The sequence below is a fragment of the Chelonia mydas genome, chromosome 3, assembly GCF_015237465.2.
Source record: "Chelonia mydas isolate rCheMyd1 chromosome 3, rCheMyd1.pri.v2, whole genome shotgun sequence".
Lineage (NCBI taxonomy): Eukaryota > Metazoa > Chordata > Testudines > Cheloniidae > Chelonia > Chelonia mydas.
The window spans coordinates 137058056-137077657 of record NC_057851.1 but is presented as its reverse complement, the minus strand read 5'-3'; the positions used below and the strand labels follow the sequence as shown (position 1 = coordinate 137077657).

At 41.6% G+C, this 19602-nt stretch overlaps 1 protein-coding gene across 5 annotated transcripts in view; it reads left to right on the top strand.

Annotated features, from left to right (window-relative positions):
• SMYD3 (SET and MYND domain containing 3) overlaps positions 1-19602 on the top strand; it is a 633600-nt gene that overhangs the window by 572440 nt on the left and 41558 nt on the right. The window contains exon 11 of one of the 5 annotated variants that reach the window (XM_037895369.2): positions 2504-5653. The exons of 3 other annotated variants lie outside the window; for them this stretch is intronic. In XM_037895369.2, the coding sequence (XP_037751297.1) occupies positions 2504-2546 (43 nt within the window). In that variant the 3' untranslated portion in view covers positions 2547-5653. Of the gene's footprint in view, positions 1-2314; positions 2343-2503; positions 5654-19602 lie in introns of those variants that run through there. One more of the 5 variants, XM_043543385.1, reaches the window with a different exon arrangement.

Here is a 19602-nt window from a genome sequence, read left to right as displayed (position 1 = left end):
TCTGACAAACAGAGGCTAGGGATACCATTCCTTACCCATCCTGGTTAATAGCCATTAGTGGACTTAACCTCCATGAATTTATCCAGTTCTCTTTTAAACCCTGTTATAGTCCTAGCCTTCACAACCTCCTCAGGCAAGGAGTTCCACAGGTTGACTGTGCGCTGAGTGAAGAAGAACTTCCTTTTATTTGTTTTAAACCTGCTACCCATTAATTTCATTTGGTGGCTCCTAGTTCTTATATTAATTGGAACAAGTAAATAACTTTTCCTTATTCACTTTCTCCACACCACTCATGGTTTTATATACCTCTATCAAATCCCCCCTTAGTCTCCTCTTTTCCAAGCTGAAAAGTCCTAGCCTCTTTAATCTCTCCTCATATGGCACCCGTTCCAAACCCCTAATCATTTATTTATTGATGTTTATTTAATTAACATCAAGAGGCTGAGGTGGTGAAGGAACGTGCCTCCCTGGTTGCCAGTGCTGGTTCTTGTGCTAAATGCAGGGGGAGATTCTGAGGGCATTAGCCCTGTAGGTTATGGGTACCTTGCGACGCTGGCAGCAGCTCTGGCTGTCACGCCCATCCGACCCTCTGGGTCTGAGTTCAGGAGGCAAGCCTGAGTCTCTGCTGCAGCTGCAATATCCACCCAGCTGTTTTTTGTGCACTAGCTCCACCCCCACTAGTGCAGACACTACACTGTCTGTCTACCCAGTCTGGGAGGCTCACTGCCAGCTGCAATGCAGACATACACTCATAAGCCAACGGAAGGTGCTATGGATGATCCTGCTTTCTGTGGGTAGGGTTTGGGATTCTTTGGGTCCCAGCACTGTCAAACAGCTCTTGGCAATCTGGTGGAGGAGAGATGGGGAAGGAGGTAGCATGGCTGGCATTGGCCTGTGGCTCCCCTGCTGATGCCAGGTTTTTTGATTCTGAATGTGTTGAGTGTTCACAAGTAAGTGAAGTGCCTGTGTAGACACGACACCATCTGTGCTGGCCCTGTGCGTGGCGTAATGCGTTACAGCTGTGTAAACTGAAAATGCAGTTTTTCATTACAGTATCTATTTCTTCTCTTAGTCCTGCCTCATCATGTGATATTGCAGCACACAATGAGGCTCCGCGACTGCAGTGAAATGCAGGGGGCATGGAAATGCAAAACAATGCATACTGCTGTGAACATGAACATCTCACACCCAGCACATCTTTGATTTTGGTAGGCTGCTGACAGTGTTCGGCATTTTGCTTGGGAACCTGTCCAGTAGCATACTACCTCTGAATAGCTGAGGCTTTGCCTACACTACGCACCTTTTAGCGACACAGCTGTGCCTCTGCAGCTGTGCTGCTCAAAGGCCCACAGTGTAGCTGCTGTTTGTCAGCAAGAGAGACCTCTCCTGCCGACAAACAAACTTCCACCTCCCTTGAGTGGCAACAGCTTTGCGGGCGGGAGAGCACTCCTGCCAACAAAGCACTGTTCACACCCGTGCTCTTTGTCGGCAAAACTTTTGTCATTCGGGGGAGAGGGGGACTAACACCCCTGAATGACAAAAGTTTTGCTGATGAAGTTCCAGTGTAGACAAAGCCTTAGACAGGGACTTGAGGTGCATCACAGCTCCATATTGTAAGAAGTGCTTCCATCATATTATAAGAAGCAAAAGGTTTGCATAAGTTGTGGTGGCAAGAGTGGCAGAAACCATACATCTGTAATGGCCATGACTTGTTATAACGAGAGGGCGTGAGTGCTTTGAAACACCCAAACTCCTTAAGGGTGAAAATCATCCCTGTTCAATAGGCCAGCACAAACCACATGACCACACAAGTCCCACTTCACCTTTCAAAATAGGGCTTAAGTGGAACTTCAGTAAGGCATAGACATTGCATCAGCTCTCTGCGCAGAGGCAAATTTTACCCCAACTGAATGCAATGCCCATTTGAATGTTCACTTAAAAAATCCTCCCTTGTCTTTTCCCCCTGAACCTATTAACAATGACTGTCCGGCCAGCCATACTAAGTGGGTTTCTCCATGTATTTCACAGCATAAAGATTACAGTAAGACAGGCTGCAATTTCATTGGGTCTTTTCATAAATCTTCCCCTGTTTGTTTTCTGGGATATGCTCTAATATTCAAACCACTTAATACGGTAGGGTTGTTTTTTTCCCCACCCTGTACATTCAGCTAAAGTGTCTTTTGTGAAATGTTACATGCATCAGAAATTTGACCTCTTTTGTACCTCAAGGAAGTTGCCCTTAGTTTTTCTAGATCCGAAAGCATTTTCTGAAGAGAGACATTTTCAGTTTTACTTTATTTCTTTTTACCTTCAGCCATCACAACAAGCTTTAACACACCTGACAAAAAATCCTCAGTTTCTCATTACAACAAATTGCGCCCAATGCAGTAGGAGAGAAAATCCTAGGAAATCTTCTGGGATACATTGACTTTCTCCTGTTGAATCAATCTACTGCTTGGCTGCTCCTGCAGTTCCATTACAGCTATTTATTTTCCTTTTTCAGCTCTGGAAAAAATCTTCATACCATTCTCCACAGGGATCACTGAAACACTCAAGCAGTCCGTATATATGGGCAATGATTGCTACAATGGTGAAAGGCTCTAAAGAATTGGTCAAAAACAATTTTAATTTTAAGTAATGTGTTTATTGTGTGTCCCCCATTATTTAACCAGCAGGATTAATATTCGCTGCTGCATGCTCGATGCTGTTTTTAATATATATTTTCACTACAATAGTTACTTAATTTTCAGAATCATCCAGTTTATGTTACTGGCACAGACAGTTGGCTAACTTGCATAAAAAACGATTTATCAAACTTATATATTCAAGAGCTACCTTCAAGTTGTAAGGAATTGTAATATTTTATGAAAAATAGTGTCTGGGTGCTGCTGAATATTTCTAGATCTTTGAAAAGAGAGAGGAGAGCTGACAGCTGTCAAAATGAAAAGCTACTGATTCGTTTGCCCTAAACCATAATTGTCCATAATTTGTTGAAACCTACAACATATACTTTCACTGAATAGTCTAAACCAAACAATTTTACACAGCTTTTCTTGTAAATTCCAGAGTAACAATTTGTCTGTCCAAGAACCTTAACAAAAGTTAACAGATATTTACTTAAATGAAAACCACCCCATATCATGGTCAGCACTCAACAGCTTGCAAAAATAAACTTCCTTACAAAAATCCTCATGAGCCCTAACCACAAAAATAACAGAATATCAACAAGAAGTGCTAGTCAGGTTTGTCATGTCTCACTTAACACATTCACTCTCAGTTTTCACTCCTACTCATAAAGAGCCTGAGCTGAGGTACTTACTCAGGCAAACTCGTACTAAATTAAATAGGATTTGGCCCATGACTACAATCAAATCACATATGCTCAGTTCTGTCTACCTCAAGCATCCAGTCGTTAACTCCAGACAAATACTGGAAGTATGCATCTAATATAAGCAGTGCCTATAAGGACCTAGTATAAAAATCTGCTACACGACATTGGCTATAGCTAAATGGGGAAATTTGATCGCGTCATGGACATATTGGACTTAAGGTGCAAGATACGCAGAGTAAAATCTTGTTTCCCCCTCTTAGTCTGGAGAGGGCTGCAGCTGCAATGGAATTGGTGAGGTTCTGTTGCAGAGGCCCTGATTCAGCAAAGCACTTATGCCCATACTTATGTTCATCCCTATTCGTCACAGTCAGCACTTAATCATGTGCTTAACTTTAAGGTCCCATTCCCTGCAGATGGACCTGCTGCTATCTTGGTCAACAATCCATTGTCCCCTATGCAGCAGCATTAGGGGTTATTGCAGACTAAGGGCTGTACAGTCTCAGGGTTGAGGGGAGGAAATACCTTTTGTCCCAAGGCCAGTAATTCAGTCTTCGTGGGGAATGAGGAGAGAGGATTTCAATTTGATTTCAAGTCTGTCTAAAGAGAGCTGTTACTTCAAAGCTGGACTGGAGAATATTGCATTAAACTGGCACTGAGTCTATGCACACGAACAAGAGACACACAAACAAGAGAGCATAGAGCAGAGCACAGCAGGACTCCGAATATTTTCTGAACAGATTGTTGAATTTTCATGAAGTATTAATGAAATGTAGAGCAGCTACTTCTCATTTAGAATTCTCATCTAGCAAGTTTGCCAGATCCTGGTCTTTAAATATCTCAACTAAATCAGCAGACAGATGAATAAATTTGTGATTGCTACAGTTTCTTCTCCACAAACCATCTCGAGGTAAAAAGCTGAGTAGAAGTGAGTAGCTGTGGAAGATACTGTTCTAGAAATAGTCACTCAGTTTATTTTTTCTTTTAAAGCCTCCAAGAAGGCTCTATGGTAAAAATGTCATTTTTTTATTTGATTGATTTTTCTCTTCATTTAATGTGTCTTACAAATAAGCCCTGCACTTTGATGTGTGTGTCTTTTGTAATAAGTGTTTGATAGATGCGGTGGCTAAAGACAGTTAAAATAAAACTGTGTTTCGATTGATGTACTCTACAAGATTTGTAGCTGAGAGGCAAAGATTCCCCAATATAACATGGCATTAAGAGGTGCACTGCCTGTACTTTCTACTAAAAGTCAATCCTCTAAGAATACTGCAATGAAGCAAACTGTTGTGATACATAGCACCACTAGGGGGTGCTGGTGCTTAAGGGTTTAAGTCTAGCAGCCAATGAGCATCTCATGCATGTGGGAGGTTCCAAAGAGAGTTGTGATTGACTGGAGAATATGTGAACATATTGATAGTTCAGTGAACAAAGTTCAGTGGTATTGTCTTGATCTTATAACCTCTGGAGTAAACATCACATACCTCTCTGTTCACCCTAGATTAGAACAAATAATTTTGAAAGTAAAAAACAAAGACTGTAAGAGACAAAGAAAGGGATAATGATATGCAGCTTTCCTCTCTTATTTATGGTTTGTACAACATGGCAGCATATGTGTATATCTGATAGTTAGAGCCAAATGCTCATTGGAAGAAGAGAAACTGATAACTACAACAAAAAATTAATGAATGAAAAACTGCCTAAAATAATACAGTCTGTGAGAAAAGGCATGCACGGCGGGTATGCTTTCATTCCATCGAAAAATTCAGAAAACACAATCATTGAGACATGCATATGGTAAATTCCTTCGTGATGTAACTGATCACTTTGGGGCTGGAGTTAATAAATGTGAAAAAATAGACCCACCGTAAAGGGTATTTGTGAATGAAGTCATGACTGGAACTTGAACTGAGACTCAGGAATGATTTCGTTGGATTGATAAAAGATAAAAGAGCAATTAAGTTACACGGCTGTATAAAAGGAATAGGGACAACTTTTTCAGGCAGGGGCTGCATCTACCTACTTGATTGTGAGCACCCTGGGTACTGATCCTGATGAGAGCATTTGAGCAGTTGCCATAAACACAATAAAGCAGAGTAGGTGAGGCTGAAAGGTAAGAAAAGAGAGGGCCTGAATGGCTGAGAACTGGTAGAATGGTGCAGAGCTTTCAGGATGTAAAGCACCAGAACAAACTCACCCCAGGTTACTGGTGACCAAAAGTTACCAATCTGATGCCTTTTTAGTGGCTTATATGAAGTAAGTTGATAGTCACTGCCTAACTCAGTGGTTCCCAAACTTGTGCAGGGAAACCCCTTGTTCCGCCGCTTGTGCAGGGAAAGCCCCTGGCGGGCCAGGCCGGTTTATTTACCTGCCGTGTCTGCAGGTTCGGCCAATTGCGGCACCCTCTGGCCGCGGTTCGCTGCTCCAGGCCAATGGGGGCTGCTGGAAGCGGCGTGGGCCGAGGGACATACTGGCCGCCCCTTCCAGCAGCTCCCATTGGCCTGGAGCAGCGAACCGCGGCCACTGGGAGCTGCGATCGGCCAAACCTGCGGACGCGGCAGGTAAACAAACTGGCCCGGCCCGCCAGGGGCTTTCCCTGCAGAAGCAGCAGAACAAGTTTGGGAACCACTGGCCTAACTCTCTATGTCCTGATCAATGGCCTAACTCTCTATGTCCTAACCACATGTCCTCCTAGGAAACAGGTTTTCTGGCTCATTGTTTACTTTCTGTATGTCTCTGTCTAGCACTTTAGACATTAGACTCTTCCTATTCTTCCCCGATTTCAGGTGAGACATGTATCAGGAACTATTTGAATCCTGACTCTGTTATTGGTGGATAGTAATTTGTAGTCCAGTTCTAAATAACTCATTTTTTGAATGGAACTTTTTCTTAACTAGATCACAGAGGCTTGCAGAGACTCATCTTTCTCTGGCACAACCACAGGTGTACACTTTTCTCCACCTCCAGTGTAATGCTTGCATAGGATTTCAGGCTCTAATTATGGGAAGAATTTGGGCTGTATGTCATTTAGAGTTTCAAAATGTCTTTAAATGCTTTCCTTTGATTGCATTGTAGGACCTCTTTCAGGTAGGCCATTTAGGACTTCTTCAGAATAGGGATCGTAATCCCAATCTATCTTCTTCCTTTTAAGAGCTGCAGTGTTTTCTTTTGTTGCAGTTAAGAAGAATGAGTTGGAGGTCTCTGTATTGTAATTAGAGCCGTCATCTGTTGTACTGGAAATGTTAATCAAATGGTACTGATTGGAGCTCTTTGCATCAACCTACTTGTATGCAGACACCCATAAAAGGAGACAAAATGCCCAAAATGTAAATGATGATAAAGTACTATAACTGTGCACAATAGATAGCCAACAGATTCTCTGGTCTGATAAATCAATCTAGAAAGACATGAGCAGATATAATGTACACTGCAGAACATATACGGAGCGGCTATTGAACCTACAGCAGGAATGGTTTGCAGAATAGATGGGTTTGTAGGAGTTTTGCTAAGGAGAATGAGAGAGTTCATGGCAGGCAGTGTTCTTTCTAAGCACAAGGGTTGGGATACAAGGTGATCTAAAGACAGGATTCAGAGGTAGGAGGAAGGGAGCAGTCAGGATGATAAAATGGTGAGCAGGGAACAGGAGGAAGGTAGGAGATTAAGGCAATGGTGCACTTGTGGATTACTTTGAAAATGAGGAGAACTTTGAACTTTGTGTGAAAGAAGCCACTGAAGAGATAGAAGGAGAGGTGGAGGGGACACTGTCAAGGCTGTAGAAAATAAGATGAATTTAGCAGCACCATTTCTGGTGGGTTGAAGAGAGAGAGAGACAAAGGAGAAGTCAGACTATGGAGTAAGCAGTTACCATAGACAAGTATTAAGGTGGGAGAAAGTGCAGTAGGCAGAGAGTTAGTGGGAGGACAATTGTGGTCAGACAGTGTCTAGTTTTCCTTTGAAGAAGTTGACAAAATCTTGGATAGAGGAGATGAAGAATGGGGCGCTGGCAGTAGTTCCAAGAAGGCAGTCAGAAGTAATGAAGACTTTCTGGTAGTGGAGGAGTGGAAGCTGATGAGAGGGGGAAGTTGTTGTAGCTTAGCAAGAGAAAGTACAAAGTTGAGGCAGGAAAGAACAAACTTGTGTGGGGTGGGGGAGTAGAATTTCTCCAGTGATGCTAAGTGGAGTGCAGGTAAAGTTGCCGGGAAGAGAGACAGAATTGGAAAGAGGTGGGGGGTCATGGAGCAGCAGGAACGATGAACAAAATGAAAATATCAGAAAAGGAGGGGAGAGAGAAAGACTCCTGGTCTAGAGAAAAATTCTTTCATCTCCCCTTCCCCCCTCCCCACTCTGACCCTGCAAAAAAAAAAAAGAAAGAAAACAAAATACTGTCACAACTGCAACACTTGCCTAAGAGGAAAATCATCTTTCTCCAGCTGTTTAATGCACTCTTGGAAGACATGGTCGACAAGCTGCCAAAAGTGAAGATAAAGTTGTAGGATCAAAGAATGCTTATTACAATCCCATCATGAATACATTTCCATATTAATTCCAGTACTTTACCAAGAACGATACACTCTGAAAACTTAATATACGTATAAGGCTGGTCAGCATTTCAGAAGTCTCTAGGTAACTGATGAAAGTGACAGCCAACAAGTAGGAGCATGATAGACAGTTCTTTCCTTTCAATCTGTTCTCAACCAAATTAAAAAAGAAAAAGAAAAAAGAAAAGAAAAGAAAATCTCTTAGTGCAGAAGCATGCTTGGCAGACTTTGAAAAGTGGAATTATATCTTAGACCACTATGAAACAAAAGGCTCAACACACACATTCATGAAAAGGAAAACCATTTAGGAGATTAATTTTATAGTTACCAAGAGAATTTGCAACATTTACCACAAATTTTTTTAGATCATTCCCTTTCAGATAATGGCACGATTTGTTTTTGTAAGATTTTGCCCTAAATCATGCCAGATCCTACTCAATAACTGCGGTACGTTGCAGCATACAAGACGGCCCATCACATATGCCTTGTACCCTATGAAATATGGTGCAGTTTCCCAGGAGATCTTATAAAAGGTCGTGAAGCTTGTGACCACGGGAATGTATGACATGTTAGTTGCTAGCTTTCAGGAATAGTTACAGATAAGTTATCTTAGATCACTTGTCTTACCATTGTACAGTAGTTGTCTAGTAGGCCTTGCATGTTTCAAAGGATTTCAAAATGTAAAGCCACGTTGAGTAAAGTTACTTCTCCTCATTTAGCATGTCAGAATTTTCCAATGAAAAGCACGTGACGTACTTGAGGTGAGATAACATCCTGCATACTTCCCCTTACCTTTATCTATTGCTGTCTGTCTGCACACTGTTGATCTGTGTATTGTCTTGTTGGCATGTTTGCAGCACAGGTGAGCACTACCAATGCTGGAATTTATCAAGAGGTGCGCATTAGCTAGCAAGTTGTGCAAGGCTGCTTTCTGTGTCGACAGAGAGAGACCAGCTTTTCTTTCCTTGTGGAGTAAGGCATAGACAAGACTATGAACTAAATGGAAGTATGTTGTTTCCTAGACAAATGGAGATTTTCAAAATATTATGGACTCAGTAGTGCCTTCAAATCCCTGCCCCACACTGGGGACAATGCAGAGCCCAACAGCCAGCTCCAGTTTCATGGTGGAGTTACGTCTCCTGGTACTTTGAGGAGGAAAGGAGAGGGCAGCTGTTGCATCTTCTTGAGCAGTATATGCTTCACACTGCACGCACTTGGCTCTATGAGCTGGTGCAGAGGGTACCACTCATTGCATCCTTTGGTCCCTCACATACCTTAAAAGAGGCGAAAACACAATTTGACCCTAATATTTATCACCATCCAATATCAGTTTGTTCCATTTATCTCTGGATGGATTGAATGGCCTAATTCTTGGCAGTATTAAAATGAAGTGTACGGTCTGTATTAACTGAGTGGGAAAAAGGTATTTTCTAATACCAGTTAGTTTGTAATGTCCCCACCTCACTGTTAGAATCAATGGTTGCAACTCCACTGAAGTCAGTGTCCTTTTGTGGTGAAATCCTGGTGCACTGAAGTCAGTGACAAAATTCTCATTGATTTCAGTGGGGTCAGGACTTCACCATTGGTGAATATGTCTCAGTATGTAGTCAGGGCTGGTTTTGGAGCAGAGTGCACTGTTTCTGATGTGTCTGTTCAGATTCTTTGGGGCTAGAATTTGCTTCACTTTTTAGAAGGAGATTTGTATGGCAAGTGAAGCGGAGTATATAGAGGAACAATGGCATATAAATGTAGTTCATTTCACACATGAAAGACAGTTGATTATGGTGGCAAAAAAAATATGCCAAAGGACAAAAAAAAATTGGTTAATAACTTTCCTAGGTTTTCATCACATTAAAAGTGATGTGAAATAAGAGGAAAATGTCACAGAAAATGATTTATTGCTTGCTCAAGTTCACTTTTTTCTAAAATAATATTTCACAAGCTGAGTGTGCTTTAGTTAAATAAATACTTCAAATTAATAAAAAAGGCCAGCTTCTCAGGTGGTGCAAATTGATTTCAATGGAGCAATGCCCTTTTACATCAGATGAGGATCTAGTTGAAAAATTTTCAGTGGAACAGCATGTCTCAATGGGCATGAATTCAAGTATTCATGCGGCACACAATAACCACATGCAGCAGGCTTCTGTTGTTGTTGCCTTTCCACTCAATAAGTGATCCCCATCAGGGCAGATTGCTCAGGGCAATGGCTTTATCTGTCTCCCAATAATTCACCCAATCATTGTATTAGTACACACTCAACTGAGGTCCAGTTATATTGGGTTGTTTAGAACAAAGTAGATGCTGCCAAACAAACTGCATTTCAGGATACAGAGCAGACAGTTCATGTGGTGACTTCTGAATGTTCCTCACCTTGACATTCCTGGCTTCAGTAGCTACCCTTTGGCAAATTTTCACTTGGCTTTGTTTACTCAAGGTTTACAAAAGCTATTCGCTTTCCAGGGTCCTTGGCGGCACTGGTGACAGCAATGGCTTATACGGAGATACCTTAGTCTGTATCTGAAACAAAGTTAGAGCATTGTATTCAGTACAATAACATTATCCCAACTTGTGATTAAGTGCTTATTGAGTTCCATTTCCTTATAAGAACTTGTGTAAGAACCCAAGAATGTATGCCACAAGTGAACTAAGCATTAATCTGTCAGCAGCTCAAGTGTGTTTGGGATAGTGCAATGGAAATATGCAATATAGTGACACATTGTTTGTTCTCTGAGAAGCATTTAAGAGCAGATGGAACCCGTAAAATAGACTGATTCATCAAAGTGCATAGCCTGTATCAGCTTCATTAGATGCCTCTTTGTTTTAACCTATATAAACAAAGGACCGAGATTTTGGGATCCTCAGTAAAGTATCAGAAGCTCTGCTTTTGGGAAAAAAAGCATTAATAATATACAAGACTTTATTGGGAGAGGATATTTTAAAAGACATCCATCTTGGTCCTGAAATTAAAAGTTGGGGGGAAACTACAGTACCTTTATGGAAATGTCTTAAAGAATTGAATGTCGGTGCAGGATGTGATTTTTCAAAGCAACCAAATGGAATTTGGTGCCCGGATCTCAGTAGAGTTTCAAAGGGAATTGGGCACCTAACTCCATTAAGCTCTTTTAAAATCCTACCTTAAACAAATAGGGTTCTGTAGCAATGTGGTGGGGTTCTGTAGAAATCACTCAACACACCAATTAAATTTAAGGCTGACCATTCTACAGGGGTTTTTTTTTTTTCTAACTATATTATAGAATTCTATAGAAAGTGGATCTAATTATGTGTTGAATCGATAGGGCTTCTCCAAAGGGGTGTATCTGAAAAGGAGAGACCTCGGCATTTCATCCTGAATGCAGACGATCTGGGTTCCACCATTTACAAATTTGTGATGCACAGTAAACAATGTGATGCACTCAGACAGACCCCTATGACAACAGAGCTCCGATGACAACTTCATCACTTGCAGGGTCCTAGCGGAGTCAAGCTGTTAACTGAAGGTGCAACTACATCTCTGCTTTTTTTTTTTAAACTGAATTGAATTAGTTCAGTAATTTAATGGAAGAAAAAAATCAAATTCGGAGAAGACTGGTTTTGTAACCTGACAACAAAGGTCAAAATGTTCCATTTTGGAGACTGAGAGGATGTGGATTTTTAGTATGTCTTGCGTTCCATGTAGTACAGCATATACTTGATTTCAAAAGATTTGCAGGGGGCTTGTGTAGGAAATACCGCATATTGTCAAAGCATGGAATAGCATGTCAGCATATATCACTGTATTTGTTTGAATTGTGTGTACTGTGGAAAGAGTGATATATTGATTTTTCTGAAAACCCTTAAGTCAATTCATTTTATGCACACTACCTGATGTAGTTGTACTGAGCCAACTTTTGCATATGTTTTAGTGTGTTTATGGATAATGTCCTGGGACGACTGTAATTGTTAAAAGATACTATAAAGGTTGGTCCTCTTCAAGCATATGTGAAAATTGGCTACACGCATATGCCGTAAGTGTAGTTTAGACTGTAGGGCTGTTAAATACAAAACACTGTGTCTCAAACAATTCTTGCCCTGGAATTCTGCATCATGTGTAATAATCTTACTACCCAAATCAGGCAAACAGAATAACATGTTAAGGCGTATAGAGATAGTATGCCACTGAAGACCCAGTACGTGCTTGCTATGGCAGTAGCTTCAAATGAATTATTGACATTTCAGTTAAAGATTCGTTTTTATTATATTGTTCCACTGCTCACCTTATTGTCACCTCTGTAGGGGGAGAAGAAACCCCCTTTCCATCCACTCCCCCACTGTACAGGGAAGAGGTGGGAGTAGAGAAGGAGAGCAAGCAAGAGGAGCCAGAGAAGGTTAATCCCAGTTCTGAGTGTGATAGGTCCCAAATCCAAATTCTCACTTATTCTCAGATCCGTGCATATTCCTCTTTAAAACAATGTCATCAAAGGTCATCTTCTATACTTTTATTCATATGACTGCTCACAGTTATTGCACTTCTCAATGGAAGATAGGTAATGGCTTGGTTTGTATTGCACTGGATTTATGGAATTTACACAGTGTCTGTGGAGATATTTTGCTTTCCTTGCTGGTTTTTATCCTACCAAATTGCTTCTTACTAAAATGCATGTAATAAAAGTGGTCATGAGGGCCTGATTTTAAAAACAAGGGAAATTTGGAGATAAAGCAGCAGCTTCATCTTTATCTGATCCCTGTGTGTGAAAATATTGCTGTACATAGCATGCCTGTCTTCAGAGACCCTTTGCGATACCAAGGCCGGACTAAATCATATTATATTGCCAGTTTAAGCAAGATCTTCCACTTAATATCTAAGTGAAAACATCAGGTGAGATCCTGACCCTATTGTAGTTAAAGGCAAAACTTCTATTGAGTTCAGTAGGGCCAGGATTTCACTTGTCACTGATAAGTCATATTGAAGTGTCTGGTGTACTTTATCCATTTGTTCTTTATCGCTAAGGACAGTTTTATAGAATCAGGCCTTGATTTTCTTCCCTTACACTGATTTTACACAGGTAAAACTCCATTGCTCTGAGTGACATGAGCATCAAGCCCATCACCTTTGGTTTCTACAGCAGCCTCTGTTGTAATGTATTGACAGATATTTCCAATTCTCCATGTGGTCCATGAGGCGTGATCTGCTCTTTAATATTAGCATAGCCACACTTTACAATTGAATCATACTCATTATGGATGAAGACATCTGTTTTTTATAGCCTACTGAAGATTACACAGTTTTATACTGTGTAACCCATATGAAACAATGATACAAAATGTAAAGTTAAGATTTCCTTAGGCAGCATCAGAATGTACTTTGCAGTTGGAACAAGCAAAGGGATTCTGGACAATGCAAAAAAAGCATCATCAAATCTTTTTTCCTCATTATCTCTCTAGGCTAGCCGTAGCAAGGAGAAAGATACTAAGCTGAGAGATCACGGAAATGAAAAGAGAACTTATAATTAATTAATTATCTTTAAGCTGTCCAAACATATTATTTTTCTCTGCTTCAAAGGCACACTGTGCACTAGAGGAGGTTATCAGAAGTTATGATCCTTTTCCAAACGGCAGTCCTTAGCAAGCTGATATTCCTGTACATGTATAAAACTCATCACAAACCTTTTTCTCTGAGAAACTCTGTCTCAGCGCTCTGTCTAGATCAGACGCACAAATTAACAGGTAGTGCCAAAAACCACCAAAAGACTGTATGCAGAATTCAGTGATAACATAGTGGTGTAATTAACTTACACCGTGGTGACTGATCCTCTTCTCATAGCAGTTTTACACCGATGGACTTTCACTGGCTTCAGAGAAGTTACTCCTGATATTCACTGTAGAGGGTGAGAGTCTCCTGGCTTGTTGGTCAGTCAGAAAGCAGTTTTGGACTGATTTGGCACATAGTGGATGTGCGGAATGAGTGTAACTTACACCTTTTAGGGCTTTACAGCGCTGCACTTTACAGTGCTTCTACTTTCTCGCTCAGGGATGTGAAAAAACACCCCTCTGAGCTCTGCAAGTTTCAGCGCTGTAACATGGCAGTGTAAACAGTGGATCCGCGCTGGTAGCTACTCCCCTCATGGGGGTGGGTTTTTTAGAGCGCTGGGAGATCTATACCGCAACTACACAAGCCATGTTAAAGGGCTGCCCCGGCAGCGCTTTAATGTTGCCAGTGAAGACGTGCCCATAGATGTTCTGTGGGAATGCAGTTCAGCCTGTGGCATAAGCAGGTGAATATCAGATATGTGCCTGCTTACAGCAGAGTTGCATTTGGCCTCAGGGATGTTGGAGATGGTGCAGCGTAGTTTTAAGAAGGGAGGGCTGCTTTATCTTATCTTGATGTTGATTGCTTCCTTCTTTGTCCCTCCCTTAACATGCAAATCGTTCTAATTTTGCACATCAACTTGCACATCACCAAGTTGGCAAAAGGTACCTTACTTCGCCATTTGCAACCACTTATGCCTATCTTCTGACCAATTTACAGCTGACCTGTCACTTATACTGATATATATATAGGTCAGCAGTGATTTTGGTTGAGAGATTTCTTTTGGAGATGCATCCTCTTCCTGCAGGCTGCATCTGGCATTGTTTGTCTAATAAAAAAATACATTATTGCAGAAAAGTGTTATTAAAGAAACATGCTCTGCAGAACTTTGTCTTGCCTTTTTCCCACTTGAAAAGCCAGCCAGGAAGCAACAAGCTCTCAAGAGATCTGTTTTCCTTCTTTACATTTAAAATGTTGCCTTTTGTAAGCCACAGGGTTCCCTGAAGCACCATCCAAAAACACACAAGCATATGCAAAAGTTGGCCACAGATATGTACCATATGTGTATTGTACATTTAGAGACTCTAGGGCTTTCAAAACTACAAAACCTCAGGGCCTAAGATACCAGTGCTCAGTCTTATCCTGTTTTTTCTTAATGGCCCCTTAATACTTGGTGACATACAACAATGGAATGAAGAGAGACACTGAATTTAAGAAAAAACAACGAGGAGTACTTGTGGCACCTTAGAGATGAACAAATTTATTTGGGCATAAGCTTTCATGGGCTAAAACCCACTTCATCAGATGCATGGAGTGGAAAATACAGTAGGCAGGTATATATACACAGATTTCAGAGTAACAGCCGTGTTAGTCTGTATTCGAAAAAGAAAAGGAGTACTTGTGGCACCTTAGAGACTAACCAATTTATTTGAGCATAAGCTTTTTTGAGCTACAGCTCACTTCATCGGATGCATACTGTGGAAAATACAGAAGATCTTTTTATACACACAAACCATGAAAAAATGGGTGTTTACCACTACAAAAGGTTTTCTCTCCCCCCACCCAACTCTCTTGCTGGTAATAGCTTATCTAAAGTGATCACTCTCCTTACAATTTTAAGAGGTTGTTTTTTCTTTTATAAATACAGAGCATTTACGCTTATGGATGAATGTTATTGAAAAAGACATGTATTTGCATATGAATACAAGTTTCACTTTACCTCTTTTCAGAGTGTCTACCGTGGATACCTCTATATTTCAGTACTTTCAGAATGATTCTTGGCTTCCCTTAGCAAAATACACAATATGTAGAATTAATTCTGAAACAAAAATGGGAAGGATGGTGATGTGATGTGTTTGTGCTGGACCCATTGCTAACAACGGTGATTAGAGTCAAAGTCCAACCATTCATAATTCCTTTGTAAACTTGTGAGCAAGATGACTGCTATAAAGGGACCCTCTCTCAAGGCTGCTAAATCTAACACTGAACTAGCGGTGGTGGTTTTGGTTCACAGGTTGCATGTGTGCATGTCACACCATCTCTTCCTTTTGTCTGCTCTGATCAAAGAGCTGGACGCTGGTATATTTCAGTAGCCAATCTGCCCCTGAGGGCGGAGCAGGAAAACTGCAAATCTGTGGATCAGAGCTGGCTATAGATATTATTATGTGACAGTGACTCTTCAGGGAAGAACTAGGTATGTGTAAACAAGCCCACAGAGAAGATCTCTCAAATCACGCCATATGAAATCATAGAATCATAGAATATCAGGGTTGGAAGGGACCTCAGGAGGTCATCTAGTCCAACCCCCTGCTCAAAGCAGGACCGATCCCCAATCATCCCAGCCAGGGCTTTGTCAAGCCTGACCTTAAAAACTTCTAAGGAAGGAGATTCCACCACCTCCCTAGGTAACACATTCCACTGTTTCACCACCCTCCTAGTGAAAAAGTTTTTCCTAATATCCAACCTAAACCTCCCCCACTGCAACTTGAGACCATTACTCCTTGTCCTGTCATCTGCTACCACTGAGAACAGTCTGGAGCCATCCTCTTTGGCACCCCCTTCAGGTAGCTGAAAGCAGCTATCAAATCCCCCCTCATTCTTCTCTTCTGCAGACTAAACATGCCCAGTTCCCTCAGCCTCTCCTCATAACTCATGTGTTCCAGTCCCCTACTCATTTTTGTTGCCCTCCACTGGACTCTTTCCAATTTTTCCACATCCTTGTAGTGTGGGACCCAAAACTGGACACAGTACTCCAGATGAGGCCTCACCAGTGTCGAATAGAGGGGAACGATCACGTCCCTCGATCTGCTAGCAATGCCCTTACTTATACATCCCAAAATGCCATTGGCCTTCTTGGCAACAAGGGCACACTGTTGACTCATATCCAGCTTCTCGTCCACTGTAACCCCTAGGTCCTCTTCTGCAGAACTGCTGCCTAGCCATTCGGTCCCTAGTCTGTAGCGGTGCATGGGAGTCTTCCACCCTAAGTGCAGGACTCTGCACTTGTCCTTGTTGAACCTCATCAGATTTCTTTTGGCCCAATCCTCTAATTTGTCTAGGGCCCTCTGTATCCTATCCCTACCCTCCAGCGTATCTACCACTCCTCCTAGTTTAGTGTCATCTGCAAACTTGCTGAGGGGGCAATCCACACCATCCTCCAGATCATTTATGAAGATATTGAACAAAACTGGCCCCAGGACCAACCCTTGGGGCACTCCACTTGATACCGGCTGCCAACTAGACATGGAACCATTGATCACTACCCGTTGAGCCCGACAATCTAGCCAGCTTTCTATCCACCTTATAGTCCATTCATCCAGCCCATACTTCTTTAACTTGCTGGCAAGAATACTGTGGGAGACAGTGTCAAAAGCTTTGCTAAAGTCAAGGAACAACACGTCCACTGCTTTCCCTTCATCCACAGAGCCAGTTATCTCATCATAGAAGGCAATTAGATTAGTCAGGCATGACTTGCCCTTGGTGAATCCATGCTGACTGTTCCTGATCGCTTTCCTCTACCAGCACTTCTCCCAGGCAGTGTCTGCCAGCTTCTCCCATGGCAGTCTCCGTTTTCTGTCATGATGGCTCGATACAGGGCAACTCTGGAACAGCTCATGCCTTTCCCTCTTCTCCCAGGTTCCGGTTCCTCCCAGCTTCAGCTCACTTGATGGCTATCTAACCTGTTTCCTCCACTTTTCTTCCCATTCAGCTGGGTAAGGATGTGATCAGGGTGCCAGGTGAGCTAAATTTGGTGGCAGAGTTGAGGTAGGATAATTTTCCAAGGTGTTATAATGAGCTATTGCTCTAACAACTTGACAATCTAACCCAAAAACTAATTGTCACCAGTGGCTGCCTTATTTCATGGGAGCCCTTCCCCTTCAGCCAGCCTCCTTGGGGCAGGAGTGAACAGAAGACCCGAATGACTCTTCTCCTCTCTTCATTTCTGAGGATAGGTTACTACTGCCACCCTTAATCCTCCTTTCAGAAATTGCTGTTGCTGTAGCCCAGGCCAGAGAATATTCTTTACCCCACCTCCCCTGGGGGTAGTAACTTCTTATCTCCTCCCCCTCCTCCTCCTCTACTCAGGCAAAGCAGAAGTGGGAAGAGCAATGCAGCACGATCCCCACCTGGCGATGAATGCTCCTAGTACGGTGGAACTCAATTATGGTTAAGTGAAACTTCACTAGGGGCCTGAGCCAAGAAAACATTCTAGTCAATGGAAAGACTGCCATTGACTTCAGTCGGTATGGGTCAGACTCCGTGAGAGGAGTACTGCTTCACTGTGGGCCAAGATGTCCCCCATCCTCTGTGACTGCAGGTTGTCCTGACCTAGGAAAACAGCTGCAGTTCCGCTGCAGAAAGGGGGTTCTGAAAGGGGTAGCAAAAAAAGACGACTAGAATAAATACTGTAAGGAATGATCTGGCTCTGCCAGGACGATGGACCGGTAATGGAAGTTTTCTGTCTCTAGCTAAAATGATTCCATTATCCTTTTTTCCTTGATGGTGAGTTGCACATGACATTTTACCCTCAACACCCTTTTTTGTACTCCCACTATCCATGCATTAATGTTATCTGCTGCCTTGCATTATCTCTTTGGTTATCATAACAGGCATTTGCCATTCCACAGCTGATTAGTATGTTAGAGCATGTTGGATCCTCTATGGGTATAAAAACTTTTCCTACCTTAGGCAAACTTTCTTAGACTTTCCATTCTCACTAAAACCACGCCCGCTGACTGCTGCTTGCATTACTTTGCATTCACCTCGCTCTGAGGCAACTCTGAAGTGTTTTTATACTACTGTGATTTTATTGCACCTGTTCTCCCTACACATCTATATTACATCGGATGACATAGCCTTTCATAGGGTCCCTTGTGAGTACGAGTTTTCAGAGGTTTTTTTAAACCAGATATGTTTCCACTTTCAGATCTCTCTCCCTTCCCTCTATTTCCTGTATATACAAATAAACTATTTTATATGCAGAGCCATTATCAACCTTGTCTTTAGCCTTATGATAAAGGTCAAGCAGATTAGTTAGGCAGGCGCTTGCCCTTCTAAATCCATGCTGGTTATCTCCTTTTAGATAATTACTATCTATTTTCTTCTCTTATATGCCCCAGGGTATCGTTTCCATTCCTTGAATACTGCAAGGTTAAATTCATCTACAACTGGCACATTTTGCTAGGTTTCAACTGTTCTAACTGATTTAATACCAATGCTTCTTTGATTAGTCATCCAGGACACTGGAAATAATGCTAGATCAGGAAAAATATTTCTATTATTCTCTGATGTAAATACTCAAATATTTGAGCTCCATAGGCTATTGTTTCCATCCTCTGTAACAGCATTCCTCAGTCTATAGATGTTCTAATTTTGTTGTTCGCTAGTGGGTACGAGGAGCGTATTTATATTGTATATAAAAAAGCCACGTAAGTTGAGGAGTAGAATCATAAAATAGACAATACTAGTATTAACCTCCTTGTAACCACCAGTCAGAGGGATTTCAAAACACTAGAGAGTCATGGCTTCTCAGTGCTTCATTTTTAAAGAAAACAATAATATTGTGCTATTAATAAACTAAAGATTGTCAACACTTTAAACCTGTCAGGGAAAACAGACAGTATAAGCATAACAGATTTTTTATTTTGCAGTCTGTCTGTATGATGATAATTACAACATACATATGTGGGCTTTATACACATTTGTACGTGTGAAATGCATCTTCAAAATTACTTGCTTCCAGGGGACATCCAACGTCTGCTGAACTTTCAAGTTGGATAAGTAGTGCATTGATAGAAGATATCTTATCCACAAATTACTGTGTGCTTTTTAAATGTTAGTCCTTCTTTTAGTTGCCTTTCATTCTTACTTTTCAGCTCAGCAGGGCATTGGAGAGGCCACACACGGTAGTGTGGCATGACACAATGAGACAAGTAGAAGTGCTTCTTTCA